The following is a 16102-nucleotide window of genomic DNA, read 5'->3' on the forward strand; positions in this document are numbered from 1 at the left end:
CGCAGAGCACCGAAGCATTTGTTACTGGAATAATTGCACTTGGGGCTTTTATTCGCTCCAAAAAGAGAGAGATGTATTAAACTGGTCAAGCTGACCAAGCGCTCCTCTTGATTATTTCTGGTTGAGATATCTGCTGAGTTTGTATGCGTGTTCCATAAACACACACACACACATACACAGTTTGCAGAACTGTACGGAGATGGAGTTGTTCCAGCGAGGCCATACAGTTGCATGTCGCGAGTCCCCCGCTGTCACAGGCTGACACAAAACCCCGTGTTCAGCTGCAGTCACGGATCATTACCCTCCTCCCTGTACTCCTCAGAGCTGCTAGCAGAGCATATTGATATGTAGAACAGATTGGAAATAAAGTACCGTCTTACTCAGGACACTGCTTCCCCCTGCTGGTTGGGGTGTACTATGGTGTCCCATGGAGGCCTGAAATGTTTTCGCAGTCTTTTCTTTGGTTTCGGACACCACGTCTACTTCTGGCAGCACATCTTTAATTTGTCATGTTGTTCACGCGACAGGCAGCACAAACAACACCGAGTGTGTCTCATCCCTCCACATGTGATGCTTCTGTCTTGGCCGTGATCCATTACACTGTGCCAAAATGGCACTCGATGCTCCAGCAGCGAGGATGTGTCAGGGACAAGGGACAGAAAGGTTGGATGGATGGATGGACGGATGGATGGATGGATGGATCCGTCCTGCTGCGTTTCGTCCATTAGTTCCAGCACTGTGGTTAATCTGTAACGGCAGCCGTCCTTGTCCTTGGTGTTCATGCAATTCTGTTTTATGTTGACTTTATGGCATTAACGAGGGCCACTCCAGTGACACCATCAAGAGGTCTCTGCCGATAAATCCCAAACACTATTGATTGTAATCAGTACCTCCTGAGCAGGTTGGAGAAAATTGCCTTTAAATGATTTGAGGAGTAGACTTTATCGAGTTTTCTCATGTCTGTGATATAAAGGTCTTCTATGGATACCTTAGTGACTTTCAGTGGATAATCTTACCCAGATCCTGAACCAAAGAACTGCTGCTGGAGTTATAAAGGCTGTCCTGTCTTCACAATCTGCTCGTACTGAACGTCCTTTCAACACACACAATACTGTTTGCATTTACTCCTGTACACTTCTACACTGTAATGACCTTATAATCTATCCAGAGTCACCTAGAAGAGGAAGGAGTCCTTTTGAGTCTGATTCTTCTGGTTCGTTGGTTTTGTTAGGGATCAACGTATACGTCCAGATTTCTGTAAAGCCGCTTTGTATCATTGGCTCTTGGTAAAAGTGCCAAAATGGCTTGGTAACTTGTCCAAACCCAGCACTGTTCAAATTCAGGCCAAATTTCACACAACCTCCAGAGAAACTCCTCCTGCTTTCACCAGGTTGAGTGTAAAGAGAACGATGGTGCGTGGTGGTGCAGTGGTTAGCCTTACAACAAGAAGGTTCCGGGCTCGAACGTCACGGCCGATGGGGGCGTTTTCTGTGTGGAGTTTGCACGTTCTCCCCGTGTCTGTGTGGGTTTCCTCCGGGTTCTCCGGTTTCCCCCACATTTCAAAGACATGCAGATTAGGTAACATACCTAAAGCGGTGCATACTTGGTGCCAGTGCCAAGCCTGGATAGATTATGGAGGGATGTGTCAGAAAGGGCATCCAGTGTAAAAACCTATACCAAATCAAATATGCAGAACAGGTATATGGGAGCAGCCGAAAGAAGAAGAATATGTAAAGAGAATGGCATGTAGCAGGTTCTCTTTACATATTCAACCTGGTGAAAGCAAGAGTTACTCTGGAGGTCGTGTGAAAATTACAGAACCGCTCTTGCAAAGGCTGAGCTATTAAAACATCCTGAGCTGGTTAAAGTTGGGAAGCAACCAAAACAAAGCCCTAAAAAAGGACTTCAAAGCTTTCATCCTCGTGAAATTTGACTTTATATGCAAATTCGGGGCGTCCCCACAAAATGAGTCCAGTTGGTCAAAGAACGTGAAGCTGATTTCTTGGATAGTCTACTGTAAATAAACAGTTAATTCTCTTTGAAATAAAGATTTAAGGGGTTGTTTGTTAAATTTGGTCCAGCCAATCCAGAGAAATTAGGGAAAATGTTGAAGGTATCTTCATTGTTACAGAAAATCATGTTTGATTGAAATCAGCTGTAAATGTCGTGATGTGTAAATTGGGGGAGCGCTCTGTCTTTTCCAGAAAGCAGAGCTAACTGTGTGTGTGTGTTTTTTTCCAGAGCACTGTGATCGTTGAGAAGTCCATCCAGGATCTGATGAGTCTCATGCAGGATCTCAGTGCTTACTCTAACCAGTTCCTGGAGATGGTCTGTGACAAGCTCAAAGAGTACAAGGAGATCTGCAACACTGCCTACAGGTACTGCATTAATCATACACAAGGACACACAATCATTCTGAATTCTCCCATCTCAATCTTCATCCTACAGCGAAGAGCAGCTAAGAATTGTGGGTCGCTGCTTGCTGTTTGGATATTGAAGCATTTTTGAAGGTCCACATTTCCTACGGTCTATCAGACGATTCCTCATGTGAACATTTCAGTTTAGCATGTTATATAGAGCACACGCTCATCCTCATCGGCCACTTTAATAGGAACTTGTTGTTGGTTCTAAGATCCCTGTTCTTGGCTGCAGGAGCGGAACCCAATGTGTTCTTCTGCTGTTGCATGCTGAGATGCTTTTCTGCTCACCACGGTTGTAAAGAGTGATTATATGAGTTACTATATCCTTCCTGGCAAAAAAGCTCAAACCAATCTGTCCGTTTCCCTCTGACCCTCTCTTATCAACAAGGCGTTTGTTTCCACCCACAGAACTGTCACTCGCTCACTCAGTGATGTTTTCTGTTTTTCACACCATTCTGTGTAAACTCTAGAGACTGTTGTGTGTGAAAACCCCAGGAGATCAGCAGCTTCTGAAATACTCAAACCACCATCTGACTCAAACCAACACCCATACCACAGTGAGAGAAAGTCATACTTCACTGTGAGATCACAATTTTTCCCGTTCTGATGTTTGAACCTCGTGAACATTAACTGAAGCTCTTGATTTGTATCTGTATGATTTGATGCACTGTGCTGCTGTCGAGGGATCGGCTGATTACAGAACTGCAGAAAACAGCTGCGGATGGATGGATGGATGGATGGATGGATGGATGGATGGATGGATGGATGGATGGATGGATGTGCCTAATAAAGTGGCCAGTGAGTGTATGTGTACTGAAAATAGCCTATTAAACACTGAGCCAACTTTACCCATCTTTCATCTGCCAGTGGGTATTTGTTTGATGCCCATCCCACAACCAATCCAGTAATTCAGTCAGCACATTAGGTTACATGACAGGCATTTAGCAGATGCTCTTATCCAGAGTGACGTACAACACACCTGGAGCAGTTGGGGGTTCGGTGCCTTACTCAAGGGCACTTCAGACATTCCTGCTGGTCCAGGGAATCAAACCGGCGACCTTTTGGTCCCAAAGCTGCTTCTCTAACCTTTAAGCCATGGCTTCCCCAATACATTAAAAGCTGAAAAGTATTTTCTGTTAATTTCATTCTTAAAAAAGCAAACAAATTTTGAGATATATAATGTGACTATGTAAATTCACAAGTGTCTTTTACTGCAAAGGATTCTGCGTACAGCTTTGTTATTGATGTGCTGTACTTGTGCTGAGTGTGTAATCTGTGTGCGTTGCAGGAGTATAGTGCAGTGTGAGGAAAAGCTGACCATCAGCGCCTCCTGGGCCAAAGACGAGGACATCAGCCGCCTGTTGCAGTCACTACCCAACTGGGCCAACATGACACAACCCAGACAGCTGCGTCAGAAACGAGAGGATGAGGAGGATTTTACACGGTGAACACACACACACACACACAGTGTCACCTGTGGATCATTATACTGTATGTGCAGTGCAAAAATGTCAAATCCTTCGAAGAAAAAATAAATAAATTACTGGCAGAGGCATCCATAAGCGCCGACAACTGGCGGTTTTCTCCGCCTACGCAGACGGTCTGCGTCGGCGACTCGATCCCGGAGGGGAACCTTGCCTTTCAATGTTTGTGATTTATATTGTCTCCGCTACCCGGAATTTGCTGGAAATTCAATTATTCCACCAGGAAATTGTCTTCGATTCGGGTCTAGCATGACTGCAAGTGATGTCATATTTGTTGATCAGTTCTCACACACTGATCGGCTGAGCCAGACCACATGACCACGCCATAGCATATGTAGTTATGTTCCAGAGCCAGGCGGCGTACTACAGAGGGCCACTGAGAATGCCAAAAACACACACACACACACACCTGGAGGGAAATTTCATACATATTTTGCAAGTATTTTACAGAGAAATGGTTGGTAATTTATTCGCTGAGGATGCACCCGAAGGTATATAAATTTCAAAAAAAAAAATTGGGGGGCATGCCCCCTTAGCATTAGCGTGTCTTTGCACAAAATTCCATGACTGCCTACTACTTTTTTTTACAGCTGGCTACTTCAGATTTTCTGGAGAACGCTGTATTACTGTAATTATCCAGGTCTGTCTATATAAATAAGTGACGCATCCAAGCATCGATGGGAGAACATGGCAAACTTTTAAAATAAAAATTCATTGGTGTATTTTCACATTGTTTAAAGGTTTCTTACCTGACCCACAATGCCATTCATTTACCAGCTGATATACCGTAAGTGCGTTGGGATTTAACCCTTGCTTTCTCTACCTAAAGAGATCGATGCAGCGCCACTTTAGCACTTTCAGCCCGATCCCAATTCCCCCTTGGTTCTACCACTTGACCCTCCCCCTCGAGCCCTCCAAACGGAGCTATTTTAATGATGATGCATTGGGATATATCAAATCCAAGTTCTTTCCACGGCATGTAGCGCACAGGGCGGCACCGATCTCCGTTTCCGCAGCCCTCGGCCTCTCGCCTATTACATAGCTCAGGTTACAGTGGTGGGGGGCTGGTCCTCTGGTAACCGCGAGAGTTCAACTCCCCACTCGCATCTGTATTGCAGCGTGCCTTGCCAGACGGCAGTAAGTACCATTTTTATGATGGTCTTTGGTACAACCCGACTATGAGTAGAACTCTAGAACTCCTGATCGAGAGGCGGACACGCTAACCACTAGGCCAACTCGCGGTCCTCGGGATACATAGTCAGACCGTTATAAGAAGCATTTCAGGAAAATAGCTGTTCATGACGTGAATAGCACTTTATGTAAGTGACAGTTTGTGAGTTAATTATTTCCATGTTGTGTACGAAGATGGAAAAATCATCACTACTGGTGTGTTACATATGCGCCATCATCACCTACTGATGATGTAACAAGTGGTGTTGCATTTCCAAGGTAAAGATTTCAACCTTCATCCCTTGTAGCTGTGTTTTGAAGGGCCACTAACCAATCAAGGCAACTTCAGAACTAGGTGGGAGTTGGGATTGGGTGTGTCTAACCATCATCTCTACTTTATCTGGGTTTAAATGTATAGAATGCGCTTCAGCATGGCGTTTCTTTTAACTACAGACTGATAACAGGCTTTCTTGCTTGCAGCTTCCCGTGTATTTCAGGTATTATATTGTATATTCTATATTAATTTTGGTCATTACTTCAATCAAAGCATCTCTTGTTTGCGGTCTCACTGACTCTCAAGGCTGAGGGAAGCAGGTTTGTGTTTTTGTAGCTCATTTGCTCTCCAGTTCTTGACCGTACTGTTTACAGAAATGCTTTTCTCAGCTAATAAATATACCATAGTGTCGTGTCTGTAACAGTACCTGTTGGATCACTCTAACAAACTTCATTGCACCACAGCGAAGCCTCCCAAGTCCACTTTAGCCTAAAGTTAAACAACGGACTAAAATATACATGAGGGGAAAACAGTGTTGTGCACACAGCACAAAGTGCTAGAACAACATATTGCGTATTTCAGTAATAAGCTCCTGAGATGTAAATCTATTCAAATACAGTATCGACTCCTCCATTTGCATAAACAGATGCAGCCCACACAGGTGACATAAACTGTAGCGAGGTGACAGTCAGGCAGATTTCTGCATTTTTCAACAGGAAATAATGGAAAACTGTGTGAATTTACATAATGAGTGCCTTGCTGTCTACACAGAGTTGTTATTATGAGAGGCTGAAAAGGTTTGTCTTGTCTGCTTTAAAGTCCATCACGAGACAAAGCAGTAGTCAAGCACATCTTTCCTTCAGTTCTTGGTTGCTTTGCCCTAACTGCGGTGTTGGAGTTCTCTTAAAATGTGAACGTTAGAGTCCCTTCGAGTGTGTGTGTGTGTCTGTCCAAGGGCACTTTATCCATGGAATAAAGACGTGTTCTATTCCCTTCTACTGGGTTTATTGATGTCATGCAATATTGTCATCGTATCGCTTATCCTTCATGTATTACGCCGCTCTCCCCAATGGAGAATGAGCGTGCAACATTGTTACAATATTGCACGTTGTCAAGACAACACAGCGCCACACACGAAGATCCAGTGACAGAACTTTTCTGCTACGCATGCACACAATCATTTCTTCATCCACCGGGAAAGAGAGAAGACGAGGCTAATCCAGTGCTACTGCTAGGATTAAGCACTAAATAAATAAACTGAAAGCACGCTGACCCGAAAGGCCATCAAAACTTCATTAGATATTCTTCACACATATTTACAAGAGAAAAACATACCAACAGACATAAAAAAACTGGAAAAGAGACACGTCGGAGACGTAAAACTTCCACGCTAGTGATGGGACTGTGACAGTTTGGAAACAAACATGGCTGCCAGGTTTGCTTCATTAAAAGCAGAAGATTTTGAGAGAATTTTGACTGCCAAGTCGCGCTGTTGTGTGTCGCTGTCGATGTTGATTTTAAAAGTAACCTAAGTAAATTACACAGGGAAAATAATAATAATAATAATAATATTCAGCTTGACTGCGCTAGCATTGGCCTTTGCTAACGCTACACCGGCTGGAAGGTAACTGGATTGCCATGTTAACAGCACTGAGTCGCGGGTAAGCTAGTGTTGGCCTTTGAGAATGTTGATATGAAGAGTGTATGTACAACCCCGATTCCAAAAAAGTTGGGACAAAGTACAAATTGTAAATAAAAATGGAATGCAATGATGTGGAAGTTTCAAAATTCCATATTTTATTCAGAATAGAACATAGATGACATATCAAATATTTAAACTGAGAAAATGTATCATTTAAAGAGAAAAATTAGGTGATTTTAAATTTCATGACAAAAACACATCTCAAAAAAGTTGGGACAAGGCCATGTTTCCCACTGTGAGACATCCCCTTTTCTCTTTACAACAGTCTGTAAACGTCTGGGGACTGAGGAGACAAGTTGCTCAAGTTTAGGGATAGGAATGTTAACCCATTCTTGTCTAATGTAGGATTCTAGTTGCTCAACTGTCTTAGGTCTTTTTTGTCGTATCTTCCGTTTTATGATGCGCCAAATGTTTTCTATGGGTGAAAGATCTGGACTGCAGGCTGGCCAGTTCAGTACCCGGACCCTTCTTCTACGCAGCCATGATGCTGTAATTAATGCAGTATGTGGTTTGGCATTGTCATGTTGGAAAATGCAAGGTCTTCCCTGAAAGAGACGTCGTCTGGATGGGAGCATATGTTGCTCTAGAACCTGGATATACCTTTCAGCATTGATGGTGTCTTTCCAGATGTGTAAGCTGCCCATGCCACACGCACTAATGCAACCCCATACCATCAGAGATGCAGGCTTCTGAACTGAGCGCTGATAACAACTCGGGTCGTCCTTCTCCTCTTTAGTCCGAATGACACGGCGTCCCTGATTTCCATAAAGAACTTCAAATTTTGATTCGTCTGACCACAGAACAGTTTTCCACTTTGCCACAGTCCATTTTAAATGAGCCTTGGCCCAGAGAAGACGTCTGCACTTCTGGATCGTGTTTAGATACGGCTTCTTCTTTGAACTATAGAGTTTTAGCTGGCAACGGCGGATGGCACGGTGAATTGTGTTCACAGATAATGTTCTCTGGAAATATTCCTGAGCCCATTTTGTGATTTCCAATACAGAAGCATGCCTGTATGTGATGCAGTGCCGTCTAAGGGCCCGAAGATCACGGGCCCCCAGTTTGGTTTTCCGGCCTTGACCCTTACGCACAGAGATTCTTCCAGATTCTCTGAATCCTTTGATGATATTATGCACTGTAGATGATGATATGTTCAAACTCTTTGCAATTTTACACTGTCGAACTCCTTTCTGATATTGCTCCACTATTTGTCGGCGCAGAATTAGGGGGATTGGTGACCCTCTTCCCATCTTTACTTCTGAGAGCCGCTGCCACTCCAAGATGCTCTTTTTATACCCAGTCATGTTAATGACCTATTGCCAATTGACCTAATGAGTTGCAATTTGGTCCTCCAGCTGTTCCTTTTTTGTACCTTTAACTTTTCCAGCCTCTTATTGCCCCTGTCCCAACTTTTTTGAAATGTGTTGCTGTCATGAAATTTCAAATGAGCCAATATTTGGCATGAAATTTCAAAATGTCTCACTTTCGACATTTGATATGTTGTCTATGTTCTATTGTGAATACAATATCAGTTTTTGAGATTTGTAAATTATTGTATTCCGTTTTTATTTACAATTTGTACTTTGTCCCAACTTTTTTGGAATCGGGGTTGTATTATAATAATAATAATAATAATGGTTGCCTTTTTTGTGGTCTATCAGATATATTCCATTCAGCTTCTCGTCTTTGACTCGTTCAGTATCACGCTTGCTGAATGGAAAATATCTGAGAGACCACTCAATGCCAGCCAATATTATTTAAATATGTCACTGAAATTTGTGATGTGTTTCGTATGAAAACTGCGAGTTTTTCTGAGTGGAAGCAGTGGAACAGGTTTCATTCAGAATTTGGAAAAATCAAAAGAAGAAAAATCACTGAAGCATGTTTGTGATGATAAACAAGGGTTACTTTTATATATAAAACCAAACAGAAATTAGAGTGTGATTTTTGAAATCATGACCGAATTCTGCTATGCTGTTGTAATGCTTTTAAATTAAAATATTGGGGGGGGGGGAATAAAATATTAATTATACTGAATCCAAAAAGGGATGGACAAGATGGATGGTCATTTCTACAAGATGGATGACACTAGGATTTTATTTTTCGGTACCAAGCTTTCTGCTACAATGCCACTTAATAGACTTGTTCAAATATTTAACAGTTATTCCACAAAATCGGGTCGTACATGAGCTGATGGCGCTATAATCGATGTACGACGAGATTGAGTGGAATAACCGTTTTATTCTATCCACGTTCACTGGATTTTGAGAAACGAAGCATTTTTATTGTTTTGCAAATTCAATAAATAAAAACTTCCGGCAAAATTAGAATGTAAACAAACCGGTGAAATGACAGGAGCAACTTGTGAAAAATGCGATGATAATTCTTGAAAAATAATTTTAAAAAGATGCATTCTTGCCATCAAATACTTTTATTCCATATTTTGTTGCTGCTTTTTTTTATTTTTTGGGATTTTGTTTTCGAGTAGAGTTTTTATTTCATCCTCAGTCGGTTCAGCAACACGCTCCGCCATTTTGTTTTTCTCTACTCATGGTATATGAGCTGATAGCCTAGTAGTAGAGTAGCCAATCAGAGCGTGCGATTGCTCGTATCCAGTGAATGTGGATAGAAAAATATTCGATGTAAATGGTGTCTTGGAGGGGTTTCATCTTTTATCTGTAGATTTAATCAATAAACATTCCAGGGAGATGATGGAGTTTAAACATGTTTGTGTGTGAGTCTGAAATAGCGATGTGATCCTAAAGTGATGAAATCTTAATGTGTGCGCAAGTTGGACTTTTCCATGCTCTGTTTCAGTTTGCGAGAAATCCTGATCTGACAGAAACACGAGGTGTAAATGTCACATATTGATAGAATTGTAATATCAGTAATAGCCGTTTCGCGTCCAGTCCTGGGCTGAGATCATTTCGTTCCCAGTCCGCACCTGCCTTTATAGTAATGAAGTGCTATTTTAGTGTCACATTATAATCTGAGATTTTCCAGTTAATGTGTCGTTAAATACAGAGATGTGGGTTTTTGGTGGAACATCTGTATAATATTTAATTGCCCTTCTGCACCTCTTATTGTCTTGTCGCTGGCACTAATGGAGATTAAACTGTAATAAAGCAGAAACTCCGAGTGCTCAGAACCTTCCGCTGTCGGTCCGTAATGGCATTTAAAACTAAACCTGAAATAAAACGGCAGGCGGTCTTGACCAGGCAGTAATTGTTATTGTAAAAAATCTTTGGAAGGAATCTCCTGGTGCATACAGAGGGAGTCTGAATAGCTTTAGACGTGCGTTCTCCTCTTGCAGGCCTGAAGCCGGGAGGTAATAATTGAACTGCCCGTGTGGACAAAAAAAAAAAAAAAAAAACAATTCGTCTCAGCTGTTGATGCTAAACACCGAGAGCAGGCAGAAGGGTTTATTATTTAAACCCTCGTGACCCTTTCATCAGGAAAGCCGAGACCAAGGTTACGCCACTCAAAGCGACAAAGACCCCATTAATAAAGCTTTATTTAATACACGCGGATTGTTTTTATTTACAAACAAATTACCATCTCCTTTTAAAAAGCCTACGCTGTGGTGTTTTCAGGAAGACTGAAGTCCATCTGATGTGTTGTTTTTGTTTCCCCCTGCTTTTTGCTCATGCAGTGGCTTCCTTGGCAAACTTCGTGCTTTGTCTATCTGACACGCTCCATTTACGAAGGTGAAGCCAGCCATCTTGTGTTTAAAGGAGCATGAGATTGTTATCACAATGTCTCCTCTCGTCTTTTCCTCTCTCCTCTCGTCTGCTGTTTTCTTTGTTTCCTTTCTCTCACCTCCTGTCGTCTCCTGTTTTCCATAACTGTTACTGTTTCTTCTGCTCTCCTTTTTCAGTTTCCCCTCCTTATTTCCTTCTTGTCTTTACCGTTTCCTGTCCTACACACACACACACACACACACACACACACACACACACACACACACACACACACACTCTCTCTCTCTCCAGTTTCCTCCACTCCCCTGTTTTTTCTGTACAGCTACCTTCACTCTTCCAGCTGCTCTTTCTTCTCCTCCTTCCTCTCCACTCACCCCTGTCCCCTCTCTTGTTTCTGTTACCATTTCCTTTTCTGTCCCTTTTATTCTCTGGCATGTTTCCTTTACAGCCTCTTTAATGTTTCCTTTCCCTTTTCCTTTCCTGTTTCTGTTCCTCTCATTTCCTGTGTCCACTACTCTTCTGTTTGTCATTTAGTTTCCTCTTTTTCCTGTTTCCCCGTTCCTCTTATTTGCTCATCCTGCCGTAAGGCCGCTTGTCATGGCGTGGCGTCTGTCATCCACAATTCAGTTAAATCAGATCTCCGTCAGTTCTCCACGGATTTCCATTCCGATTGTTTTGTTTGAAAGAACTCATCACTCCGCACAAAAGTTGGTCATTGTTTTGTCAAATTTTATGCTAATGAGTTAGTAATTAGGTCAAATTAATGAATTTTCCAGGCCTCTCACTAGAATTGTATCTCCTCTCTCGTTTCTCATCCGATTTCAGTTTTGATTGATGTTTTGGGTCGATCGTCCCTCAGGGAACATAATTTAGTCCTTTGTTGATTTTCCTGTTGTAAGCAGTTTGTCGTGGAGGTTGGTCCTTTCTCTGTCACGTTTCAGTTCGGTTTGAAGGTTTGATTGTTTTGATGAGAGGCCAGATGAGCGACTACGTCCTTGGTGTTCTGGTTCAGGGTTCCCACGGGTCATGGAATTTCTGGAATATCATGGAATTTTAAGAAGTCTGTTCCAGACATGGAATGTCAGGGGATTTAATCTCATTTTGGGCCAAGCCATGGAACATCAGGGAAATTTGTTTGTCACGTGTTGACATTCTAGTTACTATTTTGGTGAAATGGCAGTATTTTTCCATGCAGTATTTCATTCTGTTTAAGCACCAAAAACTAATTTTTGTTCTGAAAACATCAGTGAATTAATAGATAATGCTTGTAAATTGATGGGTTTAAAATATCGTGGCCTGTTTTTCTCTTCATCATCGGTCATGGAAATTCAGCTTTTTCATAACTTGACATTTGACTCGGAGCGGAAACGCTGTACGTTGTTTCCTCTCCTCACCATCTTCTCTCCCGTTTTCTTTACCGTTTCTTTTCCTTTACTCGCCTGTGTCCTTGTTTTTTTTCTTCCTTTCTTCTTCACTCGTTACTTTCCCCTTCATTCATTACTCTAAATCACTGATATTTCCTTGCCTTTTGTTCAGCTCTTTCCCTTTTTCTTCTTTTTTAACGTTTCCTCTCTTCTGTCCTGTTTTAATTTCTCTCCTTTCCTCTTTCTCTGGTTTCCCCTCTTTTTATTGTCATCTCCTGTGCTTCCTCTTCTCACTTGTTTATTATTATCTAATACCTCTCCTTCTCCTGCACTCTTCTCTTTTATCTGTTCTCGCTCCAGTTTCCTCTCCTCTATTGTTTACGGTTTTTGAGGACACGAATGGTCCCTAATGAGATCCCGAACTTCAGACCTCACTTGATGTGGTGTTGGATGTACAGATATGAGAGGTCAGGGGAAAGCATCCATGATAAATCATCTCTAATCAACACGTTTCTCTCTCTCTCTCTCTCTCTCTCTCTCTCTCTCTCTCTCTCTCTCTCTCTCTCTCTGTCTGTCTCTCAGAGCGGCTTTTGCTAAGGAGTCTGAGGTGCTGACGGGGAACCTGGGAGACAAGCTGATTCCTCAGAACGAGATTCTTCGGGATGTCAGTGACCTGAAGGCTCTGGCTAACCTGCAGGAGAGCATGGAGTGGCTGGCTGTTTGCCTCAAAGGCTTCTTCTCCAGCCTGCCACAAAGCTCTAGTGAGTGTGTGTGTGTTTTTACGTGCATAGGGAAGTGTATTATTGCTGGTCAGCTTCACGTATTTGACTGTACAGTAATTACTGTGCTCCAAGTTGCCCGTTTCTTTCTGAAGCGATCACTCTGCTTCGACTCACATCACTGTAGCTTTTTTCCTACTGTCCCTGAAAATCGTAAATAAACTTTTTTATTTTATTATTATTTTTTTAAATCTATTGTTATTTTCTCACTTTTTTTTCCAGTGGGTGGGGGGCAAATAATGCTCCAGAGAGCCTTGCTTCAGAAGTAGATAAAAATTCAATAAGAGCAGCGTGGAGGACGTGGCATAATTATCATTAATTCTGCGCACTGCCAGTAATGGAGTGTTTTATCATGGCGGGACAGCCTCGGTATTGTTCATTATTTAGTGTTTGCCGAGCTGATGGGACCGTCAGCGACGGAAAAACCCTTATCTTTCCCCTCCTAAAGCACCCTTCCACACCCCTCCCACCCAACTGCACTCCCTACCCAAATTGGATTTTATATTACAGAGCCAGTCAGGTATGAACAAGTCATTTTCTCGCCGCCTTGTCTTGCAGCCTCATACACGCTCACCAGTGTAATGTGGGCGAGATTAAGGAGCTTCTCCATGCTCACTTTGGAGTGCAGCGAATAGGGAAAGACTTCTTTTCCTCTCAGGTGACCTTGAAGGAGCGAAAGATGGAATGAAACACAGAGAGATAGGCAGAGAAGCGGCTCTTGCCAGGGAGAGAGAGATTATTGGACCACCTGAGTGGCAGCATTCAGTCACCTGTAGCTTGCTGAGGTGTGTGTGTGTGTGTGTGTGTGTGTGTGTAAGAAGTTTTTATTTATTTATTTATTTATTTATTTATTTATTTATATTTTTTCCTCCCCAGCAGTCTGAGCGTTTTTGATGTTTCGTCTTGGAAGTAAAGTCACTGCTTCTCCCTGACATCATGTCTCACATTCAGACCTGTTACAACAGACAAATATCTGTTCTTTACACATTAATTCATTGAATGGAGAAGGCACAAATTTTTTTCCTTAACCTAAATAGGTCTTGAATCTACACAAAGTAGCCTAAGCTCCTGAAAGAGCAATATACTTATCGCAAGGAGTGTAAACCTTAGGCTTCCACATATGATATTCAGATTCATAAGAAATTGATTCAATATTTTATCATACCACCGAATCTGCTACTGTATGATAGGATTCAGATCCATAAGAGAGTCAATATTTTATGGTGCCACTGAACTGATACTATATGATATGATTCAGATTCATAAAAGAACGATTCAATATTTTATGACGCCACCAAATCTGGTACTATATGATTCAGATTCATAAAAGAACGATTCCATATTTCATGATGCCATTGAATCTGATACTATATGATATGATTCAGATTCATAAGAGAATGATTCAGTATTTTATGACACCACCAAGTCTGGTACGATATGATCAGGGGCGTCAGAAGCATTTTTAATGTGGGGGGGACACACTGGTGGGGGGTCTGGGGGGGTCGTCCCCCAGAAAATGTTTAATTAATTAGATGCCATTTCCTGCTTTCTGATGTATTTTTAACAGGTTGTTAAACACCTAATTTTACCTACAAAAGTCACTTAATTCAATGACTATTTTAGAGACTCAACAATGCGTCCTCATTCAACGAGTCCATATATTCATCAGCCTGTTTTTAAACCCACTGCTCTGCCGAAGATAATGAGATGAATGTGACACAATTTATCACCAACAATGACTTTATGGGTGCATTTTACTAGTCTGGCTAACGCAACTTCAAAGCTCTGCGAGCATTTGGTCTGGCAAAGATATTAAGCCCAACTGTTTCCCAAAGTGCGTGGTTGACCCGCCTCCCTGAAATGCCTCAGTTTGCTACTGGTCGAAGCCAGAAAAGGCTGTGACAAAGCTTAAACCAATCACATCACTCTTTCCTCTGACGTATGTGACGCGACGGGGCTAACTGGTAGATTAAACTCTTACCGAAGCCGGTCGGGAGCAAGGCGAAAATGTCCTTCCTTTCAATAAATACCTCCAGGGCTGCTCTTTGCTCCGTTTTCAATGAGAACTTGCTCCACGTTCGTAATGTTTCTAGTGAATGAAGCGCTTCCGGCATAGATTCTGTAAACAATCTATGGCTTCCGGTCGCAGTTCTACTACGTCACTGCCTTGAACACGCCTCTACCCAGGGCCGTTGGAGATGCTCAAAGTTGATTGGCTCCCGATTTTTCGGGAGCTTGGAAGAGCTGGAGATAGCTTGCCTGGCCAGACTAAGCTCGCAACAGGCCCTCGTGTTGCGTCACGCTTAGGATGGGCGGGCCCAGGCTAGCATTTTACTTTTTATTCTGTTTCCTTTTTTATTTAGTTTTAGATGTAACACAACATGCCTCTGTGCCAAGCAATAGTGACACTCAACTGTGTGTTTAAAAATAAGAATATTCATATTTTCACACAACGAACAGGCATGACATGGCATCATGCAAACTTGATAACACACAGTCACACTGTGTCAAGCAACGGTGACACATAAAAAACTAGAAAAGCACTCGGAGAGCGCAGACCTCCGCCAAGAATCCTTTAAAAAATCCGGGATCCAGAAGGTGATCCGGATCACCGCCAAAATTTAATGGATTGTTACTTGTGCCCAGTCACACCTCTGGAAAAAATTTCAGAGCAATCCGTTCATTACTTTTTCCGTAATGTTGCTAACAGACAAACCAACAAACAAACCAACGCTACCGAAAACATAACCTCCTTGGCGGAGGTAAGAACTTCACACAATGAACAGGTGCAATTTTGTTCACCACCAACAGTGACTTTAGTGTGTGCGTTTTACGTTTTTCCGATTTAGTGATACTCATAACAAAAATGACGTGGCATCATGCAGTCTTCATAACACACAATCTCACTGTCAAGCAACGACACACAAAAGAGAACTTCACACAATGAACAAGTGCAGTTTTGTCAACCTACATGCAATGGTGGTGCTACAGTAACATTTACAGATCTCATCTCATCTCATTATCTGTAGCCGCTTTATCCTTCTACAGGGTCGCAGGCGAGCTGGAGCCTATCCCAGCTGACTACGGGCGAGAGGCGGGGTTCACCCTGGACAAGTCGCCAGGTCATCACAGGGCTGACACATAGACACAGACAACCATTCACACTCACATTCACACCTACGCTCAATTTAGAGTCACCAGTTAACCT

At 42.4% G+C, this 16102-nt stretch overlaps 1 protein-coding gene across 2 annotated transcripts in view; it reads left to right on the forward strand.

The window, feature by feature from the left end:
* The window catches only part of exoc4 (exocyst complex component 4), a 316334-nt gene that overhangs the window by 255895 nt on the left and 44337 nt on the right, over window positions 1-16102 (forward strand). For both annotated transcript variants that reach the window (XM_060903439.1, XM_060903440.1), the window contains exons 12-14: window positions 2242-2378; window positions 3709-3864; window positions 12698-12876. In XM_060903439.1, coding sequence (XP_060759422.1) covers window positions 2242-2378; window positions 3709-3864; window positions 12698-12876 — 472 coding nt within the window. The remainder of the gene's footprint in view (window positions 1-2241; window positions 2379-3708; window positions 3865-12697; window positions 12877-16102) is intronic.

Source organism: Neoarius graeffei, chromosome 21 (genome assembly GCF_027579695.1).
Source record: "Neoarius graeffei isolate fNeoGra1 chromosome 21, fNeoGra1.pri, whole genome shotgun sequence".
NCBI lineage: Eukaryota > Metazoa > Chordata > Actinopteri > Siluriformes > Ariidae > Neoarius > Neoarius graeffei.